This window comes from Chiloscyllium plagiosum, chromosome 2, assembly GCF_004010195.1.
Source record: "Chiloscyllium plagiosum isolate BGI_BamShark_2017 chromosome 2, ASM401019v2, whole genome shotgun sequence".
Lineage (NCBI taxonomy): Eukaryota > Metazoa > Chordata > Chondrichthyes > Orectolobiformes > Hemiscylliidae > Chiloscyllium > Chiloscyllium plagiosum.
The window spans coordinates 39112301-39126400 of NC_057711.1; the positions used below are offsets into that span (position 1 = coordinate 39112301).

The 14100-nt window shown below is 39.9% G+C and overlaps 1 protein-coding gene across 3 annotated transcripts in view; it reads left to right on the plus strand.

Annotated features, from left to right (window-relative positions):
- The window catches only part of msh3 (mutS homolog 3 (E. coli)), a 281339-nt gene that overhangs the window by 124708 nt on the left and 142531 nt on the right, over window positions 1-14100 (plus strand). For all 3 annotated transcript variants that reach the window (XM_043708210.1, XM_043708215.1, XM_043708223.1), the window contains exons 17-18: window positions 3477-3593; window positions 9967-10074. In XM_043708210.1, coding sequence (XP_043564145.1) covers window positions 3477-3593; window positions 9967-10074 — 225 coding nt within the window. The remainder of the gene's footprint in view (window positions 1-3476; window positions 3594-9966; window positions 10075-14100) is intronic.

Genomic DNA, 14100 nt, shown 5'->3' on the forward strand with positions numbered 1-14100 from the left:
CCTGATCTCAGTCATTGGTAAGATTTTAGAATCTATTATTAAGGATGAGATTGCGGAGTACTTGGAAATGTATGGTAAAGTAGGCTGGAGTCAACACAGCATCATCAAGAGGAGATCATGTCTGACACATCTGTTCGAATTCTTTGAGTTAATGAGTAAATAAGACAAAGGGGATCCGGTGGATGTGGTCTATTTGTATTTCCAGAAGACCTTTTGAGAAGGTGTCACACAGGAGGCAGCTAAATAATTTAAGAGCCCATAGTGTTAGGAGCAAGCTACTGTCATGGACAGAGGATTGGCTGAATGGCAGAAGGCAGAGAGTGGGGATAAAGGGATATTTATCAGGATGGCAGCTGGTGACTAGTGCAGTTCCACACAGGGACCGTAGCTATTCACTTTATACGTTGATGATCTGGATGAAGTAGCTGAGGGCATTGTTGCTAAGTTTGCAGATAACAAAGATAGGTGGAGAGACAACTAGTGTGGAGGAAGTGAGGAGGATGCAGAAGGACCTGGATAGGCTAGGAGAGTGGACAACGAAGAGGCAGTCGAATAAAATCTGGAAAAGTTTAAGGCTATGTACTTTGGTAGAAGAATAGAAATGCAGACAAATTTCTAAATGGTGAAAGGCTTTGGAAATCTGAAGTACACAGGGATGGAAGTCCTGGTTTTGGGCCTCATATCTCAGGATTCATGCACTGGCATTGGAGGGGGTCCACAGAAGGTTTACAGGAATGATCTTGGGATGAAGGATTTATGAGAAGCAGTATAGGATTCTGGGTCTGTACTCAATGGAATTTAGATGAATGAGTAGGGGGGGATCTCATTGAAACTTACAAAAAACTGAGAGGCCTGGATAGAATGGACCTGGAGAAGATGTTTCCACTAATAGCAGAGACTAGGAGCGAGAGTACAGCCTCAGGCTGAAGGGGCTACACTTTAAAATTGAGATGAGGAGGAATTTCTTCATCCTGAGGGTAGTTAATCTGTGGAATTCATTGCCACAGAGGGCAGTGAAAGCCAAATCATTGAGTATATTTATGATAGGTTCTGGATCAAGGGTTATGGGGAGAAGGCAGGAGGGCAGGATTAGGAAACATATTAGCCAGGATCGAATGGAGAGAAAACTAGATGGGCCAAATAGCCTAATTCTACTCCTATGTCTTTATGATCTTATGGTCAGAGATGAAAAGACTGTACTCTCACCCAGGTGTGTTTTAATATCATTGAGCATAATTAAGAATATTTTGTGTTTTTGTAAAGAGCACACGTCATCCTTCAACTGAATTACACTAAGAAATGATTGCCTGCTTGACGGAGGATTGCAAATATTACGTCCCTGCGTAAAAAAAGTGGCAAGTGATAAACTTGACAACTGCAGTCAGTTTAATGTCATGGCGGGTATCTTTAGGATATACTAACTTGGGACAAAATCTATTGGCATTTGAAAAAGTATAAACAATTAACTGAAAGTGAGGATGATGGCAAGTCCTATTTCAGTAATTGAGCTGAGTCCTTTGAAATTATGGATGGGGGTTATAAGGGAGGATTTGCAGGTGATATTAAAACAAAATGTGCTGGGAAACTGTGCAGGTCTGGCAATATCAGTGGAGAGAGGACCAAAAGTTACCATTTTGAGTTCAAAAACTCTTATTCAGAACTTGTTGCAAGTGATGCTGTGTATGGGAACTTTAAAAAATGTTTTTGACAAAGCAGCATATAATAGACTTGGAAACAAAAGTAAAACCCATGGGATTAAAGGAAATAGTGGCAGCATGAGATAGAAGCCAAGATTCACGTTAAAGTTGTGAATCAAGATTCAAGTTGTTCTTCAGGCTTAAAGATCGTATGTACAGCTTGTTCTACTATAACGTGGTAATTTAGTTCTCGTGCAATCCCGTGTTATAAGAAAAACATGTAATAGCAGCACTATTTAAACTAATGGGGCCAGAATCACATTATGACCATGCCTGCTTTAAAAGTATGTGCTTTAGAAATAGAGCCTGCAGTTTGTCAATCGTGTTATAGCTAATTTGCATTAATGAAACGCACGTTATAGCAGAACGACCTGTAATGGTATTCCCCAGAGTTTGGTTTTGCAGTCACTGCTCTTTTAGGTACATATTAATGGTTTAGGTATAGTTTCAAAATTTGCAGATAACTCCAATATGGAAATGAGTGAAGCAGTGTGGTGAATGGTAGCAGCCTTCAGTTGGACATAGAGAGGCTGTCAAAATAGACTAACGTGTGGCAGATAAAATCTAATCAAGAGGCATGTGAGCTGATACATTTTGATATGAAAAGAGATGATGGGAAATAACTGCTAGAATTTTAAAGGTGATTTAGGAGCAGAAAAACCTGGGAATGTATATATACAAAACTTTGACACAAGATGGCAAATTGAGACTATTGAAAAGCTCATGTAATTGACTTCATTAATGGAATAAAAGTGCAAAAACAAGGAATCAACGGTAAAGTTTTATAAAGCACTGGTTCATCATCCACTCGAGTATTGTGTTCTGTTGTCGGCACCACATTTTGGGCAGAATGTCAAGGCCTTGGACAACACATTGAAGTGATTAACCAGAATGGTAATGGGTATATGAAATTTATGTGAAGAGACCAGGAAACTGTGATTATTCTCCTCAGCAGGAAAGGTTAGGAGAATAGCATGAATAAAACTAAACTTTCCAGTGTCTGAAAAGTGTTAGTAATCCAATGAGCAGAGATTTAATTGATAACATGAGGTGGTGACATGAGGAAATGTTTTATGCAATGGGTTGTTCTGATCTGCAACGCGCTGCCTGAAAGGGAGGTGGAAGCAGGCTCAACTGGTCACATTCAAAAGAAAATTTAATTCCCTTCATTATAGGGCAATAGGAAAAGAACTGGGTAATGGAACTAACTGGTGAAACTTGTATATCATTCTGTGATTTTGGTGTACACACCCAGTATGATTTTATTTAATCACTGATGGGAATCAGCAATTTGCCTCAACACAGCAGTACACAACTTCTGCCTTTACCGGCTATTGTGTGACTATCTGCAGCAGTTGTGCATTTAAAGAAAAATTGGAGTTGTCTTAAATAGCTGTTTTCTGAGCAATAATGCAAACTTGCCAAAATAAATAACTTGTATTACTGATTGATTGAGAGTTCCATGTTTAATGTTGTAACAGTTTTGCAGCCTACTCAATATTTCATTTCAGTACATGAACAGCAAGTTCCAATATTAAATTGGGCTTCTTCTTTGAAGTCTGTATTTACTGGGCCCTGAGGTGTGTGCATCATAGTTACCAAGTGCTGCTTCTGGTATGATGAATGGTATAGAAAGTGATTGTGTGTAATGGCACTATTTTATTCATTCTTTTCAAGGCTAATTCAGAAAAAGATGTCTTTGTGAGTCTAACTTCCTCCACTAGTGACAGAATCGATTGCTTTAGTAATAACCTTGCTTCCGTTTCTTTTCATCTACAGTACAAAAGCCGTCATACGTTTCCATACTCCATTCATCGTGAAGCAGTATAAGCGTCTGTGCCAACTTCGAGAGCAGCTTGCCCTTGACTGCAATGCAGAGTGGCAGAAATTGTTGGAGTACGTCTTGGATATCAAGTTTGAATTTAAAATGTTTGTTATAGAAGTTAGATAACAGGAACGTAAAACTAAATTAAAACATTTATCAACTGCATCTACAACAGTTTAAAAGAAAAATAGTTTCAAGATTCCAAAGCATATTCTGTTGATGCTTTATATTTCTGCTACTTATGCAGCTTTAGAAAGCAAGGAATTCGTAATAACATGAAGAGAAATTAGCATTTAAGGTGTAATAAAATTGAATAGTTGCACCTTCTAAACGTATAGTATTAGCATTACTCATGACTACTTTGATATTATTAAAATGATTTTGGTTGCAAATTAATCATCAGAAATATCCAATTGGTTGCAGGCATGATTCGATGACCGGTAGCTAGAGTGAGCTATTGTTGACCAATATATATGCAGTGTTTGACAACAGATCTCTCGGGAGGTGATGGCTTGGTCGTAATAGTCACTGATGACTAGTATTCTAGAGCCCCAGAATAATGTTCTAGGGACATGGGTTCAAATCCCTCCATGTCAGATTGTGAAATTTGAGTTCATAAAAATCTAGAAGTTTGAAAAAGGCTAGTCTAATAATGACAGCCAATTGTTGTAAAAACATCTGTTTGATTAGTATTCTTCAGGGAAATGAATTTGCTTCTCTGGTTAGGTCTTCATGTGACTCCAGACTCTCAGTAGTATGTTTGACTCTAAACTGCCTTCTAAAGTGGTTAGATCCTGGGCAATTAGCGATGGGCAATAAATGCTGGCCCAGACACCAATTTATTTTTCAAGAACAAATCGGTGTTCATTTAAGATGTGGTAAAAAGACCACGCCTTTAAGAAAACTCATTTTTAAGGACTTCGTGCTGTGTGCATACAGTGCTGGACTCTGCCTGCCTGTTGGCCTGCTTTGTGTTTGCAAGTTGCACATACATAAATCAGTTGGTTGCTGTAATGTCTACTTCATAACTTGTGCATTTTACTGCTCGAAGTAAACAAATCCATGGAGTTAATGAGTTCCTAGTAGGTAATTGATTATTCGACCAATATCTTTAACATGACATGGTGACAGCATTGGACAACATCTACTGATGAAGCCTATCATGCTTGAACAGTTAGCAAGCAAGTTAATCTACAGTGAGAGCACAGAGTCTTAAATTGTGCTAAAATGTGAGAGACAATCCTCATAAGTCATTATTCGTTATGGCATCAGACAGTATTGTTAATGTAATTTGTTGGCAAGCAGACAAATCCCTACAGAAAGACAATTTTAAATCATTTGAGGAAGACAAGTGATCAGGATGTGTGCCAGATTGGTAGCAAAAAAGGATGGTTAAAGACATATTGTCAGAATTCACTAGTTTAAATTGGGACACAGCAGACATTGTAACAGAATTTAAAATACATTCAGAGCTATGATTCCTAAATTCAGGTGCATCGAGTACACAACATATGCTTAGCAATTGGGAACAAAGATCTGTATTGTTGTGACATGTCAGGATTAACATCTGAACAGCAAAAAGATTTCCAAAAGATATGCAGTACATCAGAAGAGCAATTAAAAATCAGATTAAAGTTCCATATTCATTTACTAGAGTTAGTGCCAACTGGACAGAAACCTATGGAATCCACTTCATGCAGATGGGCTCATTGATTTTTTTTTGGCAAAGTGAAGGTCGAGTGGGGACTTGAGAGAGGTGAGTAAGATTATGATGGGCAAAGATAGGGTGAATAGGAAGGCCCTTTTTTTTTAAATATTAGTAGAAGATTCAATAACCAGGGACATGGACTTAAGGAAGAGAGAGAATTCTAAGAGGGGAGTTGAAGATTTTTTCACCCAGAGGGTGGTCAGAGTCTACTACTTGAAAGAAACATCAGAAACTCTTGTAACGTTCAAATATTATTTACATATTAATTTGCATTTCCAAAGTTTGAAAATGGCATTGATGGAATCAGGTCTTTGTTGACCAGTGCAGACACAATATAGTGAATGACCTCTAGTTGTGTTGTAAATGTCTGAACCTGTGAATCTATATTATCGGTTCACTGTTCCAGTTGAGTCATGGCCATCATCTTCAAAGATGTCTAGGTCTTTGTAATTTCTTATCGCTGCACATTGTCAGTTTCGCTCAAAACTCTTCAGCACTAAGGGAATTATTGAAAATGGTTGTGCCTTTCCTGTGGGTTGAGGACCACCAGAGCCACTTCCAAGCATTGAAGCAGTCATTATAGGAAGCATCTAACTTGCGATGTTATGACCATAGGGAGACAGCTGTCCTGGGGGTAGATGGCTCATGGAGCATATATACTATGTTTGCTTTAAAGCTGTGTCTGTAGTGCAATTGTAACTATTCAGACATTGAGGAAACTTTGTAGAGTCATTGAATCATACATCACAGAAACAAAACCTTCGATCCAACTGGTCTGCGCCGAGCAGACATCTGATCTAGTCCTCTTTGCCAACATTTGGCCCATATCCCTCAATATAAATTCAGATGTCTTTTATATATTGTAATTTCGCCTGTCTTCATCACTTCCTTTGGCAGCTTGTTCCATACATACATCACCCTCTGCATGAAAAAGTTACCCATCAAGTTCATCTTAAGTCTTTCCCCTCTCACCTTAAACCTAAGCCCTCTAGTTTTGATATGCCTGTATAAACATATAAAACAACACTTTTAACCATATCTACACACCTGTGACAATATCAAATCAATAAATAAATCACTTCCCTACCCTAGGAAAAAGTACCTTGGCTATTCACCCTATCTGTGCCCCTCAAGATTTTATAAACATCTGTAAGGTCACCCCTCAGTCTCTGACACTCCAGGAAAAATAGCCCCAGTCTATTGCGTCTTGTGATTTCCTACATATCTATTTGACAAAGGATTTGTGGTACTGCCCAACCACGATCCACAGTCTATGGTTTGGTAAAAAAAATTAACCAATGCTTCACTAACAAAAACAAAAATCCAAGGTTATGACCGTAAGATGTGGTACAAGCAAGATCACATCAGATTTACTTAACAGATGCTGAATCTGATGAAAACAGAAGTTCTACTCTTGGATCTGCAAGTTTACTTCATTGACATTGGAACTGAAGATGTTCTCTAAACTGACATAATACAGTTTGCACAATGTAAATGCCAACAGCTATAAGAAGCAGCAGCTATAGATTCCACATTACAGAATCTACAGAAAATCTATCACTGAAAGATGGCCTGTTTATTTCAGCATGTCCACAGACAAGTGAGACCGGCTTCGCCTTTTTTGGGATTAACAAGCTGTCTTCTTAGGAATCACATTTAAGGGGATTCGCATTGTCACACCAGAGTTCTTTTAAGCTGATAGTCTTCCACTACATTTTCCTTCACACATGGACAGGAAATGGATGTGAAAACAAGGAAGAGAGTCAGTATTTTGGCCAGATATCACCAGTGGCATCAAAATTTAAGAGTTACAAGATGTGTCAAAGGCATGTGCCAAGTCATTGCAGAAATCCTTTGATACTGCATGAAGTCCCAATCCGTCATTAGTCCAAAATTGCATCTGACCATTCTAAGACTGCATTGTTATAATTGACTACGGGGTACTCCGTTATTTGTCAGTTGTGAAGTACATCAAGAATAACATATGATAAGCTTCATTTTTGGTTATTTCTGTTCCGCCAGGAAATCATTCCAGACAATGGTCTGCAATTTTTGGTATGTTATTTTAGGAAAAATGTAAGAAACTGAGTATTGATCACATTACTTCTCCAGGTTGTCCCATGACCACTGGACTATCTGAATGCACGGTGCACACAATCGAAAATCTAATCCTTAAACATAGACTGACCTACACAGTACAGTCTTACATCTGAGAGCAGCACCTCTGAGTACAATCATTCTTTCACTGGCAGTCTTGAGCAGACAGGTTTGCTCTCATTGTTCAAAGCTCTGTCCTGAGAAATAAAAATGCAAATGCCTGCTTGATACGATCGACCACTCTTTGAACGTATGACCTTCGTAGCCTGGCATTTTTCTGTCACTGAATTTCATATGCAATGTGTGTGATAGGCAGAATGTATATTTTGGCTTGATTGCAGCATCCTGCTGGCAAACACCACTTGTGTTGCTATTGCACAGTAGTGTGAAACAGCAAGTTTCACCTATTGCTCAGACCTTTCAGATACCTTATCCTTCCAGTGTTATCTGAGATAGTCTGGACACCTTTCAGGACTGCCATTCATGAGACTGCACAGTATGCAGCAAAATATAGTCTGCTCCACGTCGCCATCGTCGCTCAGGTTAGCTTTGATGTGCCCTATTTCACCATCAGGTTTGCAAGGTGACAGCCAGTTGTTGGTTTATTTTTCAAGCCAATACCCTGACTAATCAGAGTCAACTTACCTGGTTTAAAATTTAAGTAAAACCTGGCTGTTAACTGTCAATCTCTGTTAATTGGTGCATTCCCCAAGGCATTGTCTCTGCCAATCGATGTCCACATGCCAATCAATCATCATACTCTCCTCACGCAGTATAACTGTTGTGTGGCCCTTGAATTGGTATTCTTGCAAAACTTCCTGAAGAGTGAAAGGAGAAAAGACTCAATAAATGTGCTTTTTTGCCGACAATAAAATAGAAACGATGTTCAGTTTTTTACAGATTGGGGTATTTGATATCTCTTATCCTATAATATTAGCAGTGATACCATTATTTATTGTTGAGGATCTTGAAAATTTGTGAAGTGTAATTTAGGTTATTTCACATCCCTTCAAGAAAATCCACTGCCAGAACATTATACTCCCTGAGGGTAAGAAACAGTTTTTAAAAAAAAGGTAATACTTAGAAATGAATTTCTTGGTTGTACTGGAGCTCCATTTCAAAGTATACAAGGCCAGTGCATGTCATTCACTCGATTTACTGATTTTCGTTCTGCGTTGCCTTTTGAATAATTCCAAAGCTTTTGTTTCCGTTACTCTAACTAGACAACTATTTCATATACTAATTGTTGTATTTATGAGGAATGCATCCTAACATCTATCCAGAGCTTAATTTTTATTAGTTTGTGTCTATACCCTTTTGTTCAAGGCAGTAGGTAATGTGAAAATATCCATTAGATTAATCATTTCAATTCTGCAGAGCTTGTTTGATACACTGGAAATTCCTCACCTCCATATTTTACCTGTTACAAGGCCAGAAGTCCAAAATGTAGAAATGGGTTCTTGTTCTTGTCACACTTGTGTAAAATGGTGCTGCGCTTTATTTTTATCGATTCGTAACATGGGTGGCCTGACATTGTTAATAACCACACAGTTGAAGCTTATAGTTAGTGAAATACTACAAAGACAGCATAATGGCTCAGTGGTTAGCACTGCTGCCTCACAGCACCAGGTCCCAGGTTCAATTCCAGCCTTGGACAACTATCTTTGTGGAGTTTGCACATTCTCCCCGTGTCTGCGTGGGTTTCCTCCGGGTGCTCCGGTTTCCTCCCACAATCCAAAGATGTGCAGGTCAGGTGAATTGGCCATGCTAAATTTCCCATAGTGTTAGGGAAATGGGTCTGGGTGGGTTACTCTTCGGAGGGTTGATGTGGACAGGTTGGGCTGACGGACCTGTTTCCACACTGTAAATAATCTAATCTAAATGTTTGAGAATTGATATGTGGAATTGAGGAGGAGCTACTGGGGAAGATGGGGTGACCGGGAAACAACAGTGAGATCTTTCAAACATAGATCTTCAATTTCTTCATTGTAGTGACCAGCAGATTAGCATCCCACTTTGTCTCCACAATGAATAAAGGCTAGTGTTGCCACAAGATGCCAGACTCTTCAAAGAAGTCATCTTTGGATGGTGATATGAACTGGTTTCTCTCCATCTAAGGAGGCAAATTTAACATCATTTCAGAAAACAAATTGCAGCTCTAACATTTGTAACATGCTGAAAATGTTGGAAACTGGAATGAAGTGAACCAGCTTAGATAAGACTGAGCTCAACACAGAAAATGAATATCCAGTTGAAAATCCTTCGTGTCTGTGTGGGTTTCCTCCCACCGTCCAAAAATGTGCAGGTTAGGTGAATTGGCCATACGAAATTGCCTGTAGTGTTAGGGGAATGGGTCTGGGTTGGTTGCTCTTTGGAGGGTCGGTGTGGACTTGTTGAGCCGAAGGGCCTGTTTCCACACTGAGAGTAATCTAATCTAATCTAAAAATGCCCAAGTTTGAGTAAAATGCTATAAACTATGTTATATCCTCTTTTCCAAAATTCAATGTTCTTTTTTATAGGATGGTTTAACTACTATGCTAGGATACAGAAGTGAATGGATAATAACTTATTTGAACAACATTAATTACACATTGGTAACTGATTTTCTTTTGCTATATCTTCATTCTGTTTATGTACAGTCAGTTTGGTGAACACTATCATGGAATTAGAAATGCAATCAGTCACCTGGCAACCATTGATTGCATCTTTTCATTGGCAGCAGTTGCTAAGCAAGGAGGCTATTCAAGGTAATAAAATGGTTTTATAATCTTGTTATCTCTTTCTGCTGTTCCTCTTGAGGTTTTGTTTAATTTTTGACCTCATTCTAGAACTTCCAGCACAGTTCTTTGTGGTAATTGTCCAGTCCTATATTTTCTTGCAATTTCTGCTCTAGGAATTAAGAATTGCATTCATACAATACTATACACAACTTCATGATGCTCAGTACTCTTTATAGCCAATAAAGCATTTCTGAAATGTTGATGCCATTGGAAATGAAGAAATGTGACCACTAATTTTGCACACAGCAAAATCTCATAGACAGCATTGAGATAAATGATTCTGATTGATTGAGAGTCAGACTATCTGTAGAACTGCTTTAATTGGTATACTAGGATCTTTTATGTCCATCCAAGAGAGAAGATAGAACCTTTAGTTTAATATGTCATTTGGAAGTCAGCATCCTACCAATGCAAAGTCTGGCTACTGAAATGTTAGCCTGAACAATTTTTGATTCTGTCCTGGAGTGCAGTTGGAATTCACAATCTTCTGTAGTCTTTCTGAATCACTCAGTTTTAGTCTGTTATGAAATGTCTATTTCTACTGAATAGTATATAATTTTCAAAATGACATCTGAACAGTAAGGATTTGTTATTTAATAAAGGTATATTGAAGCTTCAAATTAAACTTAATCATCTCTAATTCTGATGTTTGTGTGTGTGAGATGCTGTGTATTTAGTTTCATGTGAATATTTTGATATTATATCATTTGAAGTTTGCTTGATATTAAGAAAGTAAGAAATAGTATTAAATCTACTCCGTTTTCAGTAAGATGATGGTTGATCATTGGCTCCACTTTCCTTATTATCTTGATTCCCTTAGTGCCCAGTCTTAATTATATCTATAGACTGAGTAACCATGGTTCTCTGGGAGAGAGAATTACAAAGGTTCATAATCCTCTGATTGAAAAGATTTGTCATCTTCACAGTCCTAAATGCTAATTCCTTTTCCTGAGGTAAGGATTTCCCACTTGTTTAGATAAAACATTTTCATAGCAGCAGTTGTCCTTTACATTGGCAAAATATACAAAGGTTCAGATTTGTGCAAACGTGGTAACAGCATCAAGTAAGTGAAGGGCTGTAGTCCATCTAGCCCATCTATCTCATTTTTTGACTTAATGCCTGTCCATGTTCTTCTTGAGATCCATTCAGGTTTCTTGTTCTGCCATCATGCTGTTAGTGCTATTGACATATACACCCACTTGAGAGGTGTGCCCATCCCCTGCAGTTTCCTTCCCCATTCTATGCTTCCTAAATCTTGCCTAATCGCATCGTAATTGCCTTTCCCCCAGCTGTAACTCTTGCCCAGTGGTATACACCTATCCCTTTCTATCACTATAGTAAACATAACAGAATTGTGATCGCTCTCACCCAAGTGCTCACCTACTTCCAAGTCTAATACCTGGCCGGGCTCATTACCCAGTACCAAATCTAATGAGGCTTCGCCCCTTGTTAGCCTGTCTACATACTATGTCAGGAAGTCCTCCTGCACACACTGGACAAAAACTGACCCATCTATAGTACTCGTACTATAGTGTTCCCAGTCAATATTTGGAAAGCTGAAGTCCCCCATGACAACTACCCTGTCTCTCTCTCTCACTCCTATCGAGAATCTTCTTTGCTATCCTTTCCTCTACATTTCTGGAACTATTCGGAGGCCTATATAAAACTCCCAACAGGGTGACTCTCCACTCCTTTCCTGTTTCTTACTTCAGCCCATACTACCTCAGTTGACAAGTCTCCAAACATCATTTCTGCAACTGTAATACCTCCCCCTCTTTTATCATCTTCTCTGTTCTTGCTGAAACATCTAAATCCTGGAACCTGCAACAACCATTCCTGTCCCTGCTCTATCCATGTCTCCAAAATGGCCACAACATCGAAGTCCCAGGTACCGACCCATGCTGCAAGCTCACGCACCTTATTCCGGATGCTCCTGTGGTTGGAGTAGACACACTTCAAACCAACTTCTTGCTTGCCCGGTGCCATCTTGCGTCCCTGAAACTTTATTTTGGACCTCCCTACTCTCAACATTTTCTTTACTCAAACTATAATTTTGGTTACCATCCCCCTGCTGGATTAGTTTAAACGCACCCCAATAGCCTTAGCGAATTTCCCCCTCAGGATATTGGTACCCCTCTGGTTCAGATGAAGACCATCCTGCTTGTAGAGGTCCCACCTACACCAGAAAGAGCCCCAATTATCCAAGAATCCAAAACCCTTCCTCCTGCACCATCCCTGTAGCCACGTGTTCAACTCCTCTCTCTCCCTATTCCTTGCCTCACTAGCACGTGGCACAGGCAACAAACCAGAGACAACAACTCTGTTCGTCCTAGCTCTAAGCTTCCATCCTAGCTCCCTGAATTTCTGCCTTAAATCCCCATCTCTCTTCCTATCTATGTCGTTAGTGCCTATGTGGACCATGACTTCGGGCTGCTCCCCCTCAAGGATCCCAAAAACATGATCAGAGTCATCACGAACCCTGGCACCTGGGAGGCAACACACCAACCGTGAGTCTCTCTCGTCTCCACAGAACCTTCTATCTGTCCCCCGAACAATGGAGTCCCCAATGACTACTGCTCTGCACCTCTTCCCCTTTCCCTTCTGAGCAGCAGGGACACACTCTGTGCCAGAGCCCTGTGTGCCACTGCTTTGCCCTGGTAAGTCCTCCCCCAACAGTATCCAAAACGGTATACTTATTGTTGAGGGGAATGGCCACAGGGGATCCCTGTGCTGCTTGTCGGTTCCCTTTCCGTCTCCTGACTATAACCCATTTGTCTTTTCCTTGTACCTTAGGAGTGACTACCTCCCTGTAACTCCTCTCAATAACCCCCTCTGCATACTGCCCTATTAATGACACGTTAAGCTCAGGTCCTTTCTGACCTCTCGAAATAGATAAGTCCCCTGGGCAAGATGGGATTTATCCTAGGATCCTCTGGGAAGCCAGGGAGGAGATTGCCGAGCCTTTGGCATTGATCTTTAAATCGTCATTGTCTACAGGAATAGTGCCAGAAGACTGGAGGATAGCAAATGTGGTTCCTCTGTTCAAGAAGGGGAGTAGAGACAACCCAGGTAATTATAGACCAGTGAGCCTTACTTCAGTTGTTGGTAAAGTGTTGGAAAAGGTTATAAGAGATAGGATTTATAATCATCTAGAAAAGAATAATTTGATTGGGGATAGTCAGCAAGGTTTTGTGAAGAGTAGGTCATGCCTCACAAACCTTATTGAGTTCTTTGAGAAGGTGACCAAACAGGTAGATGAGAGTAAACCGATTGATGTGGTGTATATGGATTTCAACAAGGCATTTGATAAGGTTCCCCACAGTAGGTTATTGTACAAAATGTGGAGGAATGGGATTGTGGGAGATATAGCAGTTTGGATCAGTAATTGGCTTGCTGAAAGAAGACAGAGGGTGGTGGTTGATGGGAAATGTTCATCCTGGAGTTCAGTTACCAGTGGTGTACCGCAAGCATCAGTGTTGGGTCCACTGCTGTTTGTCATTTTTATAAACGACCTGGATGAGGGCGTAGAAGCGTGGGTTAGTAAATTTGCAGACGACACTACGGTCGGTGGAGTTGTGGATAGTGACGAAGGATGTTGTAGGTTACAGAGAGACATAGATAAGCTGCAGAGCTGGGCTGAAAGGTGGCAAATGGAGTTTAATGCGGACAAGTGTGAGGTGATTCACTTTGGTCGGAGTAACCGGAATCCAAAGTACTGGGCTAATGGTAAAATTCTTGATAGTGTAGATGAGCAGAGAGATCTCGGTGTCCAGGTACATAGATCTTTGAAAGTTGCCACCCAGGTTGACAGGGTTGTTAAGAAGGCATACAATGTTTTAGCTTTTACTAATAGAGGGATCGAGTTCCGGAACCATGAGGTTATGCTACAGCTGTACAAAACTCTAGTGCGGCCGCACTTGGAATATTGTGTACAATTCTGGTCACCGCATTATAAGAAGGATGTGGAAGCTTTGGAAAGGGTGCAGAGGAGAT